Source organism: Myotis myotis, unplaced genomic scaffold, assembly GCF_014108235.1.
Source record: "Myotis myotis isolate mMyoMyo1 unplaced genomic scaffold, mMyoMyo1.p scaffold_m19_p_6, whole genome shotgun sequence".
In the NCBI taxonomy this organism is placed as follows: domain Eukaryota; kingdom Metazoa; phylum Chordata; class Mammalia; order Chiroptera; family Vespertilionidae; genus Myotis; species Myotis myotis.
In genome coordinates this window covers 13,002,337-13,018,129 of record NW_023416368.1, presented here as the reverse complement: position 1 = coordinate 13,018,129, position 15,793 = coordinate 13,002,337, and the positions used below count along the sequence as shown (strand labels likewise).

At 37.5% G+C, this 15,793-nt stretch overlaps 1 protein-coding gene across 1 annotated transcript; it reads left to right on the top strand.

Moving 5' to 3' along the window:
• The first annotated feature begins 580 nt into the window (after positions 1–580).
• On the top strand, positions 581–15,330 carry GABRA6 (gamma-aminobutyric acid type A receptor subunit alpha6). Its single transcript, XM_036314541.1, has 9 exons — positions 581–618; positions 817–935; positions 1,485–1,552; positions 3,398–3,618; positions 3,705–3,787; positions 4,088–4,231; positions 4,632–4,784; positions 6,383–6,642; positions 15,055–15,330. The coding sequence occupies exons 1-9, from the start codon at positions 581–583 to the stop codon at positions 15,328–15,330; spliced, it is 1,362 nt and encodes a 453-aa protein (XP_036170434.1).
• Positions 15,331–15,793: the final 463 nt, after the last annotated feature.

The following is a 15,793-nucleotide window of genomic DNA, read 5'->3' as shown; positions in this document are numbered from 1 at the left end:
TTGGCGCAAGAAAGCTGATGAAATCAGAAAGAGAACCTAAGAGGATCCCAATATCACTAGACTTTTTAAGAAGGAAGAGCTGTGTAGGAATCCTTCTGTGAACCATAGAAATAATAAATGCTAAGCCCACTGGAACATAATCTCAATCAGCAAGATGCCACTGCTTTCCAGATTTTCTCACAGGGCTCTGCTAGCTCCCTGCCAAAACTAGCAGTGGATCCTTCCTTCCAATCTCCCCTAATGCCTTATTCGATTATTGTCACTGCTCTCCAACCATGCACTGTCCTGTCCCTGCCGACGCTCATTTCCCAAACCAGTCAGGCGGAGGAGGCTGGGTGTCCATCAGAACATAGTCTGAGAATACAAACCACCGTGTTCCACATGAAAAAAGAACAAGGGGGACCCCCTCAAAACTTGTCTGGCAACCTCAGCATCTACTGGATTACTGGCTGGATGCAGACAAGGAAAAGAGACATGAGGGGGTCCAGAAGGTTGCTCTAGTTGATTGGCAAAGGGGAGCTGGTTGCTCGGGAAGACAAACCAGGAGGAAGGCAAAGTGGGCATTTCAGGGCACTGCAGAATGGCGTCACCTCTGCCCTGGCTGTACATTATTTTATGGTGAGTAAAATCGTTTTCCTGATTTTTTCCTTTTAGCTCAGAGGAAAGGAGAAACACACACCCATTGGGTGGCTTCTATACCAAACCATGAAAGAAGCCGGGTGGTGTGGCATTGGCCGTGGTGGGGAAGACACAGGTGATTGAGCAGCTAATATTCTCTGAGACTGGGAGTGGCGATCATTGACTGTCTACTCACAGGGTAGAAAATGTCCAAGGGGACTTTGAAGATGAAGGAAATGCCTACTCAAAGAACATCAGTCGCATCCTGGACAACTTGCTTGAAGGCTATGACAATCGGCTACGGCCGGGATTTGGAGGTGAGAGGCAATATCCTTTAGTAGACCAAGCATCTGTACTCCTTCCCCCTTACTGCCATTCCAAGGCAGGGGTCCTGGAGAGAGGCCATGTGTGTATTCCCATCCACTATCTGCCCCTCTTCAATTAGAGACCTTACATGTGAGTTATTTGAACTCTTTCAGCTTCAATTTCCTCAACTGTAGTGTGAGTGTATGAACAGTGCTTACCTGATAGAGTTGTGTAAGTGTTGAATGAGATTGTCCATGTGAAACACTGTTTTCATAGCATTTGTCCCATTAAATCTATCAGTTAGTTATTGGTGTTTTTTTTAGAGTTCTCCCCTAGTTCTTTTCTTTTCCTTAAATTCCTCAAATTGACCAGATTAAATTCAAAATAAGGCAACTGGTATGAATTTTTAGAGTTGAAAAATTCAAGGACCCCACTACTGGGACTTAAGGATGGGTTGGAGATTCCAGCTGTGAGAAGGGGCTTTGCTGTAGTCATTAAGTTCAGATCCTTCAACAACTTCCCTGGTGATAACTGCCCCCATCCTTCTGGGCTAATTTCAGGTGCTGTCACTGAAGTCAAAACAGACATTTACGTGACCAGTTTTGGGCCCGTGTCAGATGTGGAGATGGTGAGTGAGTTCTGAGTGAGGAGGGCAACTTGACTTAGGGGGAGAGAGGACCAGGACCCAGAACTAATGATAACAGGCTGTTACCAAGCACCATAATGCACCATGTGAACTCATGCTGGGAGGGCATGGCCATTAGAGCAGATTCCTGGCTTAACCTCCTTCACCAAGGGCTCTGCTTGAGCACTTTAATCTGAGGGATTTTATAATTGGACCTCCTCTCCCCTCTTCCATCCACATGTCATGCGCTGATTCTTCTCTACAAAGAGAAGATCTTTCACATCTTTCTGAAGTCTTAGTAAATGTTTGGAGTAGCAAAATGAAAAATCAGCAAAGGTACCATGTCAGAGTATATTGAGAATATCCATGAAAGTTAAAACATAGATTTTTTTTGTAGCACATCATTTCTAGTATATTTAATTAAAAGAGTGAAGGGAGTCACTTGGAAAGGCCCATGCTGTCTACCTTTTATGTAGTGAATAGACCAGTAGGTGTTCTGGGGCCTCTGCTCCAGGTACAGATGGCAGTATTCATCAAAGGATATTTATAGTAAGTGGCAATGAAACTGACCTAGCCTCCTAGAACAAAGTAGACTATAATATGCTTTCATAGTTCTTAGGTAGAATTTCCTCCTAAAAGTAAAATATAAATACTAAAACTGAAATGAGCATAACTTTGTAAAGAAGTGCCTCATTGCATTTTATTAGGGAAATATAATTTTAGATAAACAGTTGTTAGAGACTTTTTCATGGTCTGCTTTTTGAGTTGATAAGAAAAGAAAAAAGAAGAAAATAAAGGAAGAAAAAGGCAGAAATAAAAGAGGAAAAAGTTAAAAGAAAGAAAATAAGAACGATGAGGAGATAGGGACTTTATTTAAGAGGCAAATGTCTTAAGATCAGAATCTTCAATTATTTCACTACCATATTTTTCATTTGTGTACTGAGTCACCTATGTATAAATAAGCACAACCATATTCTACTGTATTATTTGATATCTGGGGATACTTGGAACTTTTTGCATTTGTCTCCTTTCTTTTTGTACAATAGAGCCTTGTGATAGCCTGAATCATTATTATATGAATCTACTGTGTCAAATTAGATATTAAAATATAATCTCTATTTGTAGTAATAGGTCTAGTAAAAGAACACATGAAGTAAGCAAAGCAATTATTGTCAATATTTTGATATAATCACATTGTTATTTATCATTGACTTTTGCAATAACCCTTATCATAATTCTTAGTATCTTAATGTTATTTAATAAAAGCCACACATTAAAACTCATAATTATTATTGTGCATACTTGAATAATATTCATTCTGATTATTCATGGTAACATTTGCTTTTATGTTCTCTGAAAACATATAAAATAATTATGATGTGCAGTAAGAGCCTGCTCATCAAGTAAATTTTATCCTTGGAACTAAATGTTATCATGATGCTCGCAGACACCTTTGAAGGTGAATGAATTGCTAAGGGGAATGGTTAGCCTAATTGATGGTAAGGAGGGCAGCACAAAACCTAGAGTGTTTATCTTTTCATATTTTTCTTCTAAATTAAGGATGGAGGTATTGAAAAGTTGATAGTGAAGAGATGGGTGACAGAAACAGAAGTATGTTGAGGATGGTCAACGTTAAGGAGGGAAATTTGCACAGCACAGCACTATCTTATATGATAATACAAACTTGGAGAAAAATAACAATTCACTGAAATTTAACTTTCCTGATAGGTTATTGCCATAAAAATTTGCTTCGTTCCTTAAGTTTTAGGATTGGGTAGATAAGCTGGTGAATAAACTATTCTAATAAACCATCTGCCCAGCCTGCATGAATATCTTATTTTCTCTTAGGAGTATACCATGGATGTTTTCTTCCGGCAGACTTGGACTGATGAGAGGTTGAAGTTTAGAGGGCCAACTGAGATTCTGAGTTTGAATAACCTGATGGTCAGTAAAATCTGGACACCTGACACTTTTTTCAGGAATGGCAAAAAATCAATTGCTCACAATATGACAACTCCTAATAAACTCTTCAGAATAATGCAGAACGGAACCATTCTCTACACCATGAGGTAAGGTTTTTTGCCAATTCTACTGCCTCTGCCCAACTCATGTGTCCATCATACTAACTCAGAACCTTTCACTTCAATGTTCCTAGGCTTACCATCAATGCCGACTGTCCTATGAGGCTGGTTAACTTTCCAATGGATGGGCATGCTTGCCCACTCAAGTTTGGGAGTTGTAAGTTACAAAATGCTTCTAAGAGTCAAAAACTGCATTAAAGTATGCCATTATTTGGTTTTAGTCAGAGACTGGAAAGCAAAAGAGAAATATAACTATGACATTCAAAGTGTGATTCCTGGAATATACTTACTTAATCATATCTGTCACCATCAGAGCTTTCAGTTACTCAGATTAAAGAAAAGCAGTAAAGAAAGTTCATGTCTGTATTTCCTTTTTATACGAACAAAATTTTCTTTGAAAGAAAAACCCACTACTAGTCAGATTCACTATTATGTTTAATTTGTTTAAAAAATGCAGATGCCTACCCCAAAAGTGAAATCATATACACATGGAAAAAAGGACCACTTTACTCAGTCGAAGTCCCAGAGGAATCTTCGAGCCTCCTCCAGTATGATCTGATTGGACAAACAGCATCGAGTGAGACGATTAAATCTAACACAGGTGAGAATTCGACCAATGCATGGATGCAAAGTGACTCCAGAGGCATCTTCAAAATATCTATTTCTTCTTCCTTTGCATTAGCCATCCTCAGATAAGCTTGATGTTTTGAAGTGATGAGTAGTTTTCTTTAAAATTGATTTTGCAACCATGTGCATGTAAAAATTTGTATATCCTTGAAATGAATAGTTTTGGATGCAAATGACACAAAGAACCCCACTGAAAACAGTGAGCAGATGTATCTATCATCTGATGATTAATGCATTTGTCATTCACTAAAATAAGCCTTTGCTTATTTTCTCCTGGCCCATGTTAATTTAAAAACCTGAGAGGTTTATTCCCAGCTGTATTCTTTTTACACACTATCAACAGAAATAATACTGATGTATGTGTCTTCCAACAGGTGAATACGTAATAATGACAGTTAATTTCCATTTGCAAAGGAAGATGGGCTACTTCATGATTCAGATATATACACCTTGCATTATGACCGTCATTCTTTCCCAGGTGTCTTTCTGGATTAATAAGGAGTCTGTTCCCGCCAGAACTGTCTTTGGTATGCTTCACTCTTTGGACTCTATTTCCATTCATCCTCCAGCTCTCATGCCTTGGGTATTTTAGGGAAATATTCACACCAGTGCACTTTTTCAGTCCACAAAGGAAATAGACGCATATCTCATTCAGACACATGTATCAGGTAAAATGACCCTTATCTTATTACAAGCTGTGTGGTGAATCAACAAAAAATTTGTCTCAGTGAGAATTCTGTTGGTTTCCTGTGACTTTCATATGTCCTACTTAGTAGGGTTTTAAAAAAAAAATCTTTATTTTTCAGAACCAAGAGAGTGCCGAAAGTTAAAACCTACATGTAAATCCATAAAAAGGCTAAGTTTTTTGAACCTATATCATATACATTGTATCTCACTTTTATTAGGTTGAACCATAAAAAATTGCTCTTTTTCTATGTCTAAAAATAGTTAAGTATTACTAATTTCCCATGTTTCAACCTAAATATTTAGTCCTATTTATAATGAATAGAACCACCACTAGTTTTGATGAAAGAAAGTAAAATGAGATATAACAGAAAATATCAGCACTAACAATATTAACCTTTTATGCATTGTTATGATTACCAATTTGGCAGTTCCTAAGGAAGACTAAAGTTGAACTGAAATATCAGATGAATTTTGACTTTTTAATTTACTATATTAAAATAGATCTCTTTATACAAATTATAAAAGAATAGCTATATTACAATGTTGACCATATTCAAATTATATAAATTCCCCAACTCAGAATTCAAGACAGAAAGCTGCTGGCAGATGAATATCAAAATTATTTTCTTGTGAGAAAGTACTTTACTTTATAAAACCAAGCTAGAAATATTAAAAAAGTTGAGAAACCCAATTTATGAGTATTATTCACTAGAGGCCCGGTGCACAAAATTCATGTGTGTGGGGGGGGAGTGTTCCTCAGCCCAGCCTACACCCTCTCCAATCTGGGACCACTCAGGGGATAAGGGATTGGGCCTAAACCAGCAGTCAGACATTCTTCTCTCAATCCAGGACCATCGGCTCCTAACCATTCACCTGCCTGCCTGCCTGATTGCCCCTAACTGCTCTCCCCTGCCAGCCTGAGCACCCCTAACTGCCTCTGCCTTGGCCCCCACCACCGTGGCTTTGTCCAGAAGAACGTCTGTAAGGATGTCCGGAAGATGTCTGGTTCAATTAGCATATTACCCTTTTATTAGTATAGATACCAGACAGAGCTCTTAAATATAATCAAAGATATTATCAGCTATTAAAATTGATCAGAAGTTCAAGGTTTTATTACTTTAGTGATAATATGCTTTAAGTTTTCTAAAGAAGTAAACAACTAAAATTTTTCATGACTTAAATTTTATAACAGTTAAGCTAAATCAATTCAAAAAATATGTTTTGAGTTATTATAATGTACAGGTCACTGCACTAGGTATGAACGGATACAAAAATGATAATACCTATCATAATAATTGTGAACAATTATAAAGCAATGAAACAATAACAAAAATTACATTTGGAGAGTGTTTAATCCTCGCCAACAACATGTTCTCATTTCATCTTCTTATTGGATTCTAAATGCTAATTCTGCATTTCTTATTCTTTTTCATTTCAGGGATCACCACTGTTTTGACCATGACCACTTTAAGCATCAGTGCCCGGCACTCCTTGCCCAAAGTGTCCTATGCGACCGCCATGGACTGGTTCATAGCTGTGTGCTTCGCTTTTGTCTTCTCTGCTCTTATTGAGTTTGCAGCTGTCAACTACTTCACCAATCTTCAGACACAAAAGGCCAAAAGAAAGACACAGACTGCAGCCTCACCCCCAGCGACAATATCAAAAGCAGTGGAACCCTTGGAAACTGAAATTGTCTTGGTAATTGTTTATTTTACTAATCTTACCCACCATATAAAAAAGGTAATCCAAACGGTGATCACAAATAACAAAATAGTCCAAAAGTAGTACTAGTTGAGCACGAGTTACATAAGCCTAGTTCCAGGCCAACTTCTTTTCTAATTTCACAGAAAAAAGCCAAGTAACAATCCTTCACTTATCTTTGACCTAAACTTTTGGCATGTCTCTTTCATCACCCTCATTAGTACTGGCAGGTCCCAAGCTCTCAGAGACAAGAAAATTCTTCTTAGCCTTTAGATGCTTGCTTTGGACAGGTTCACTTAAACCAACTAGGGAGAATAAAGTAAAAAAAAAAAAATAATGTTTTTAATGAGCCTTTGAGACTTCAGAGCCTGAAGGAAATAAACAGGGACTCTGAAGGAACGGACAATTGTTATCGGAAATCTGCTTGCTGGTTTCATCCATGAGGACAGGATGTGAGTATTAGGTTCTGTGAATGCTGAGTCATAAGCCAAGTTTTTGAAGCATATGAAAACATTCTCATATTCATATATGAAAACATTGATATAAGTATGGTTTTAGTCAAAGACTTATGCTCAGTGAGAAATACCTATACAATTCAGTTTAGACTTGCTGTGGCTAAGCTCTGGTCCCCAAAGGTGCTTTGAGTAAGAAACAAATGACAGCATTAATAATTCAAGGGTCATAAATGTGTCCCCAAATTTCAACTTTACATATCAGTGAATTCTCTCAACAATTAAGTTGCACAAACTTTTTAAATGGATTATAGAATTGACAAGTATACATTTTTGTATGAATACAAAGTCAAAACAGTGACTCCTGAAAAGAGAAAAATTTTGCTCTATAAAATTTAGTAATGTGGATATATCAACTGAAAATTTCCTTGTAATTGATCAATTCTCTTGAAAATTCTGTAGAACCACATACAGTCCAGCTAATTCTTGGTTAATTCTTATGATAAAAATTATAAGGCTATGTGTACTCTACTTCTCAAATACTCAGGCATCTATCAGCTAAAGAATGATAATTTTTTACTTAAACTTTTCTCTTTGATAAACTAAGAAACTTGTTTGAGAATTTACATTTTCTTCAAGGAATAAAATAAGGCTATTCCCATGATAAATGGAAATATATAATGTAAATATTTTTTTCTTGAATTATCACTAACTAAAAAACAGGTCATGTAATATAGTCCAATGATTTTCACTTACAAATTGAAAACAGAGGAAATTATTAGTTACTAGTTGGTAGAAAAACTAGAAATTGATTTTAGAACTCTTGATATCCACAAACTGTACAGAGGCCCTCCCCTCCCCAGCAATTCCTCAAACACTGAAACATACAATGTTTTCAGAATGTAGGTGAGGTCATTCCCAAAATTCTTCCCTTGACATAATGATGTGTGTGTGTTTTTTAAATGTAGATATGTTTTGAAAGGTGATAAAAATATAAATTTTATAACAAAAATGTTAGTCTGAAGATTTAGCCCAAAACACTTGAAAATCACTTTTTTCAAAAAAATTCCAAATGTTTTTGAGAATTATTTTGTTAGTAAAAATAAGTGATTATGCTATAAACCATCTGTATTTACATAGGTATATAATCAAAATATTGTCCAAAGGTTATATACTAACATACATCCATAAAGGAAGAATTAATGTTTATAAGAATTCAGTTTAACAGTTTATTACTTGAGAAATGGTAAAAATTAAAAGAGAAATTCATGAGAAACAGGGTAAAAAAATAACTCTGATGACTTTGAACATGCTCATTGATCTAATGTAGAAATAAAAAGGAAGACCAACTTCTTTAACTCTTTTGAAATATATATTACTGAGAGGAATATGATTTTAAATCCTTGGAGAAAGTATGGTTACTATTCCTTTAGCCTTTATTTTAAAGGTATAATTTATTAATAAGATGAAATTTAAGATCTCAGGCCTTCATATAAACTATCTTCTGCAATCCTTTGGGAAGCTGGTTACAATATTGCATTTAAATCAACTCAAAGTACCTTTTTTTGCAAGTTGACGTGTTTCTTATGAATAATATATTTCTAAACCTGGCTCTACTTAAAATATTTAAGGCAATGAAAAGAAGAATTTCATTTCTGAAAGGCTAGATCAAAGCATAAAAATAAAAAACAAAAATTAAACTTACCAATACAAATCTTGTAGATGTCAAAAATAAATATAGATGATTACATAGAATATTTACATTTTACTTATTTATGTCAAAACTTGGACGCTTGTCTTATACAACATAGCAGAACAAAAATTATACAACACAATGGTATATTATGATTGCGAGGTCATTTTTTCCTTTCAAATATCATGACATTTAAAAATGCCTATCCAGTTGTAATCAAAACAACATTACTTGAGTAACTTGGACATTGAAATAGCATGCCAATGGTGAAGCTGAAATGAAATAAGAGTTTGAATATTTTATGATTCTAAGTTTTATATTTTAAAAGACTCACTGCTTTTCATAAGCAACTTCTTATAATAAATGTAGAGAAAAGTGTATCACTGATTTTGACCTTAAAATACAATATAACTAGAGGCCCAATGCAAGAAATTCATGGAAGAGCAGGCCTTCCTTCCCCCGGCTGCTGGCACCAGCTTCCCTCTGGCACCCGGGACCCAGGCTTCCCTCGCAGCCCTGGCTTCATCTGGAAGGTCTTCCGGAAGGATATCTGGTCTAATTAGCATATTACGCTTTTGTTATTATAGATAATGACAAGAAATTCAGGCATTTTAAATCCAGTACTCAAACAGGACGAAACGCATAAAACTGAATCCTCAGAAGTACTTATAGACTAATTAGTTTTCTGTTTTTAAGGCATTTGGAACTGGAGACTTTATTTTATTTGGGTTTTGAGAAGGAATTATCCACAATTTCTCTTGTATTTATATGGTATTTTTCCTTACTGTTTTTATCTGGTAGGTTATCTAGGCATTAGAGAGCGATTTCTGTCTTTGTATTTCAGAACTTGCATTTGAGGTATACTATTCTGCATGCAAAACCAAGTTTGGACCTTGATCTCTTTTTGAATGTTTTGCTAACTTCCTTACTATTTTAAAAGTCCAAGCTCTCATTACTTGTTCCTAAGAGAATCACCTCCCCACAACCCCCTCCCCCTCTCCCCCCCATCAAGGCATCAAATGTGGCTTTTCTTTTTCAGAGGAGGTATGATGTCCTTGGTAAATAATCTACAAACAAAATTGACCAAAATGTCATTAGTCTGGACAATGGCTATAGTTATACTGATTACATTGTTTATTCATTTATTCATTTTTCTTTTCACCTAGTACCCATTTATTGAGAATCTACCCATTGAATTTTTGTAAGTACTTTTATGTGCCAGATCCTTTGTAGAATGCTGAGGATACATTAATGAGTAACATCAATAGGGCCTCTTCCCTTTACAAGGTTGGAATGTCTGCTGGGCCATTACCATGTGACCCTATGGAGTACAGAATACTGAAAGATTTACCTCCTTTGTTCCAAATATTGCCAAGATTTGAGTACCACCATTCCTCAATAGAATGAAGGGTTGAATTAAGACCATCATGGTGCCCCTTCTCATGGCTGTGCCATTGTTGGACTTTTCAAGACTGAGGGGTGGATTAGGTGAGGGATATGGGTGGTTAGCTTTTCCCCCATATCTTCTATCAAATCCTCATCTAATATTCCATTCTTCACCCTCCAAACATTCCAATATGGTTTCCAGACATGCCCCTCGCACCACTGACCCACCAGATTGCTGCCAATAAGCTGCTTCTCTCTAGAATTTTTGGGTTCAGCTCTGTTTCCAGTTCTACCAGCTGTAGCATAAATGCAGGAAAACTGGATGGAGTTCTTATTTTCTCTACAGTGATATGATAGGCTAATACAATAGGACAGTTTAAAGAAATGTCAAACACTAAATGTTTAAAAAACATTTTCTCTTATTTTTGATGCCCCTCTTTTGCTTGTTCTAGGAGCAGATGCAATGCTAGTCCTTTGAGTAATGCAGCCCCCAGCTAGAATCTCTCTTGAGAGGTAACCCATTGCCCCCTTCTCTGGAATGTGTTAGACTCACTGAACATTGTATCTGAATTGCTCTAAGTACCCCCCAGATGCCTTATCCCTACAGCAAATACTGATGGCCTTAAAGTCCAGTTTGATTCAAAGTATCTTTGCAATATGGTGTTACTTAAAACAAAGCTGTGCTCTTAAAATACCCAGAGCAGGATGGCACTTGGCAGCAGGGGGCCGTAGAAGAATTCAAAACCACAGGTGTTCCACTCAAAGCTGTGACAGCCCCAAGCTGAGCCCTCATCTGGACTCCGACAAAAGCCTATTTCACCATCAACTGAAGCTGCGGAGCTTACAATGAGCAGGCAGGCAGGGTCTGATGAAAACCTGGAGCTGAATGGCTTGGAAAATTGGCTTTCTTTTCATTTCAGAAATTCAATGTGATTCTTCTAAATTGGCGTCCAGTCTCCTGTACGATGAATTCCCAATTATCCAGGAGTTGATTATCCAGTGTGTGCCTTAGCCAGGTGTCATACATTTCCTTGAGCATATGTTTTTGCTTCCTGTTAGAAATCCCCCCAGTCACCTTTGGGCTGTGGGACAGTTGTAACTGTAAAGCGGATATTCTCAATGGTAGGCGAATCCCCCCCCCTCCCCTCCAGAGGATATTGGTAAGGTCTGGAGATATTTATGGTTGTCATAACTCTGGGAAGAAGCGGAGGGAGGGGTACTATAGGCATCTTGTGGCTAGAGGACAGAGATGCTGCTCAACACCCCATGATGTACAGGACAGTCCCCACAACAAATATTTATCCTACTCAGAACATTGATAGCCCTGTGGCTGAGAAACCGTGCTCTAAATCATAAAGCTGATGGGAAGAAATAATAATTGTTGAGTGTGATCTTTGGAATCTGAGAGGGACTGAATTCAGGTGCTGCCACTTACTACTTGTGTGAGCTTTCTGCTTAAGACTCCATTTGTTCACCTCTAAAATGAAAATAACATTATTACATGATAGATTCCTTCTAGGGATAAACAAAATAATGCATGCAGAGTGCTGTGCAGTGCTTGTCAATAGCAAGCATTTAGATCCGGTACCTACAACGTAATGTAAAATAACGTACTGAGATATAAAATAATCATAAGACCTTTGGCTCCTTTCTCTTTGCCTGTCTACGGAAAGAAACCTTGAAAAATGTTTAGGTATTCATTCATCTGTTGATTCAGCATATGTTTATTCAGCATATACTATGTTCCATGCACTAGCCAGGCACTGTGGAACACTTATGTATGGCAAGAATATGCCATCTACCATTAATGTCAGGAAAGGAGATAAGGCATAACAGAAATAATATTTAAAGGGAAGTATTTTATAATAGCTAAAAGAGCTGTAGCAGCTAGGCAGGCAAAAAGTATACAAAGTGTGTGTGTGTGTGTGTGTGTGTGTGTGTGTGTGTGTGTGTGTATAAAAGTCTTTCTCAAATTCTTAAAGGAAAGAAAGAGAACACTTTCAAAGAAATTAAAGAACACTGTCCCTAACTTTAAAGATAGTACATTGAGGCTTAGGGAGAGTATATGGAATCTGTGGCATTTCTAAGTCATAGCAGCTCAGTAGTATACATGGACTTGCAACCCAGGGCTTTCTGACTCTCCTGTCCTCTTAACATGTAAGCAACTCTCCACAGAGATGATTTGGGGAAAACAATGAGGAAAGGTGTCATCCTATTGTAGGGGACATTTAATTCCAGGCTAATAACACTGTGCTTAAAATTTTCATGGTGTGTGGTCTTGAATGATATTGGTTAACTCTGGACAAGGTGTACTTGGCAACCTCATTTTAAGTCATTTGTGACACTGTGGCAATGCCAAGAAATTGACAAATAATTTTGTCCCCACATCTCTTAAAAAGAGGGAGAGATGAAACAATGCCTTACATTTTTATGGCATGTTATGTTTTACAATCACTTTCTCATGTCAATAAACTTTTTAATGCCTGCCCCCTTTCTCCCTAAAAAAGAAAAAAATAATACAGGTTTCAGAGAGGCAATGTGTTCTATTAAAAGTCAAGACAAATTCAGGAAGAAAATCTGCTCTAAAGGCTTGCCCTCCTGTGACGTCATCATGACCCTTAGAAATGTTACTAGAGTAAAAGACTTTAATGGGCCATCCATCTGGGAGGAGGATACTTTTTTTTTGTAGAATGAAACAGTGACACATTTCGCTGGGTCAGAAAAGGAATATACTAATGAAATATTTACTGAATGAAAATTCAAATTAAAGTGTGAGAAATGTGATAAAAGCTCTTGTAAGATGATGCTATACGTCTTCTCTAAGACCATGGAGACCAAACTACCACCACTCTGGTCTTATCCACACCGTGTCTGGTGAATTTCAGCACAGTGGTCCTTAGCTGTCCCATATTTTTTAAAAAAAATATATATTTTTGTTGATTTCAGAGAGGAAGGGAGAGGGAGAGAGAGATAGAATCATTAATGATAAGAGATAATCATTGATCAGCTGCCTCCTGCACGTCCCACACTGGGGATCAAGCCTGCAACCTGGGCATGTGCCCTGACCGGGAATTGAAATGGGACCTCCTGGTTCCTAGGTCAATGCTCAACCACTGATCCAGGCCAGCTGGGCAGCTGTCACATATTTTTCATAGAAAGTATCACTTATTTCCTGTCCTAGACCAGCAGACTGGTCTATCTATACTTTAAGTTATTTTCTACCTCCAGGACCCATGATTTATTTAATTCTGACCTGAGTGGCTAGCACAATCCTGGGCCAATAGACAACAAATAAAGATACTTGCTTGAAACTCACCACGTTCATATCGAATTAGACTTGAGTACACAGATTCTTTTTTAGCTTTTGGTGAAGAAATAGATTTCCCCACGTCTCCTAAAAGCATACGGGGCTTGAACTTTCTATGAAGACTATTATTACTTAGATACTCACTGACAAATCACAGCAACATTCAAGAAGGGGGATGCAGGGAGGAGAGGCTCTTTGGGCAGTTGTTTCCCACAGTGCAAATGTCACCACCTCGGTGGGTCGCGCTGGTCCTGTGGCTCAACCAGCAGAGGGGAGGTGGCTCCCTCTCCCGGGGGCAGCGGGGTTGCTGGCTAAAGCCACAGGCATCTGCCACGTGAGGAATATACCCTGCCAGGCAACAAAGTGTTGATTTTGCTGCCAGGGAGGAAACAAGGTGGTTTTAGAAGAGCAGGGATGATGTACAGCAAGTGTTTGAAGGCAGAGACCCAGCAAGGACAACCTGGCGGTGAGGCAAGTGAGGCTTACAGGATGGAGATAATTAAAGGGAAGAATCAGAGGAAGGCGCCTAGTTTTCAAAGGCATAAAAGGAATCTAAAGCAAACAGATTGGAATCTCTGAATGAGGCCCAATACTTAGACTAGAGACGAGAAAATCTGGGTATGAAACAAGCACTGAAATGTATCACCAGCTGTGCAACAGGGGCTGGAGGGGTGGGAGTGGGGGCAGTGCATTTCTCCTATCTGGACCTTGTCTTTCTCATCTATCAATTCATGTGCTAAATATTCCTTCCAAGATTAAGACTGGTTGTCTTATGATTTCAATAGAACAGAAATTTTAATGATAGAGAAACCAGATATGACAATTCTGAGGGGAGTAAATGAATCATTTTCTGGTCACTTGAGATAGAAGGAAACCAGTGGAGAAATTCTGAATGGGAAGCAGAAAGCTCTCAAGACAGAACTTCTGAACGAAGAGGCAGCTGTACTTCAAGGGATGAACAGTCAAAGAGTCATCCTACTCAATCGAAGGGCAGTTTTATACTTTGTCTCTGGCTTTTGACACAAATGAGCACCTTCATATATATATATTTCTTTAATCTCAGCTGGTTCAAATTTATGAATGTGTGAAGAAGATGATGCATGCTGGGAATGTATCTAGATGTATGGTATCAATTAACCAAGCTATTATTTTCTTATGTTAACAAATATTCCAAATGGAAACCCCCTTCATTGCCCAAACTCATAGCCCCTTAAGTTAAGCTTAGCAGGCTTAACCATAACCAGAGGGTGGATAAGCTTTTGCAACCTTACTCATGTCCTCCTAATGGTACAATCTCAACACAGTTTCTGATATGTGGAACATGCTTAACATTAATTGCTGATGTATTAATTTATAAGATGCTGGACGAAAGCAAATCATTTCTTTTTTAAATTATTTTACTACTTTCTTGGAAAAGTAACACCATCAAATACTATAAGGACTTGATGATTTTTTTTTGTCTTTACATCATAGGGAAATAGTCACTAAATATCTATCAATAATGAAAAAATGAATCTAAATAAGTGATCTCTATTCCTTACTTAAGCTTAATATTTGCCTTTTATCTACAGCATCCTGACTCCAAGTACTACCTGAAGAAAAGAATCAGCTCCCTGACCTTGCCAATAGTCCCATCCCCTGAAGCCAGCAAAGTCCTCACTAGAGCTCCCATCTTACCTTCAACACCTGTCACACCCCCACCACTCTCTCCAGCCGATGGAGGCACCAGTAAAATAGACCAGTATTCTCGGATTCTCTTCCCAGTCGCCTTTGCAGGATTCAACCTTGTATACTGGATAGTTTATCTTTCAAAAGATACAATGGAAGTGAGTAGCAGTGTTGAATAGCTTGCAGACAAGACTCCCTGTATTATATAAGTTATTTTGAGAATTAAAAAAAAAATAGCATTGAGACTTGTGTAGATAGATGCTTTTCTGAACATGAAATCAAAATTGAAAATCTTTAACACGTAGCTTTTAGTAAGTAGATAGGAGCTAAAAAGCAATAATATAACTCCTCAAAACTGGAAGTTGAAGGTTTCTGAAAAGTAAGACTTTGGGTGGTGGGTATACAATGCAGTATACAGATCATGTATCATAGAAATGTATACTTGAAATCTATAAGATCTTATCAAGTAATGTCACCCCAGTAAATGTAATAAAAATATAACTTTTGTGTACACTAGAGAAAAATTTTATAAGAAGATGGATTCAAGGTGAATTTCCAATCTTTGTCCTTTATTGTTCAATATTTTGATTGTCATTGTGAATAGCATATACCACAAAGCAGATAAAATAAGAAAGGCTGACA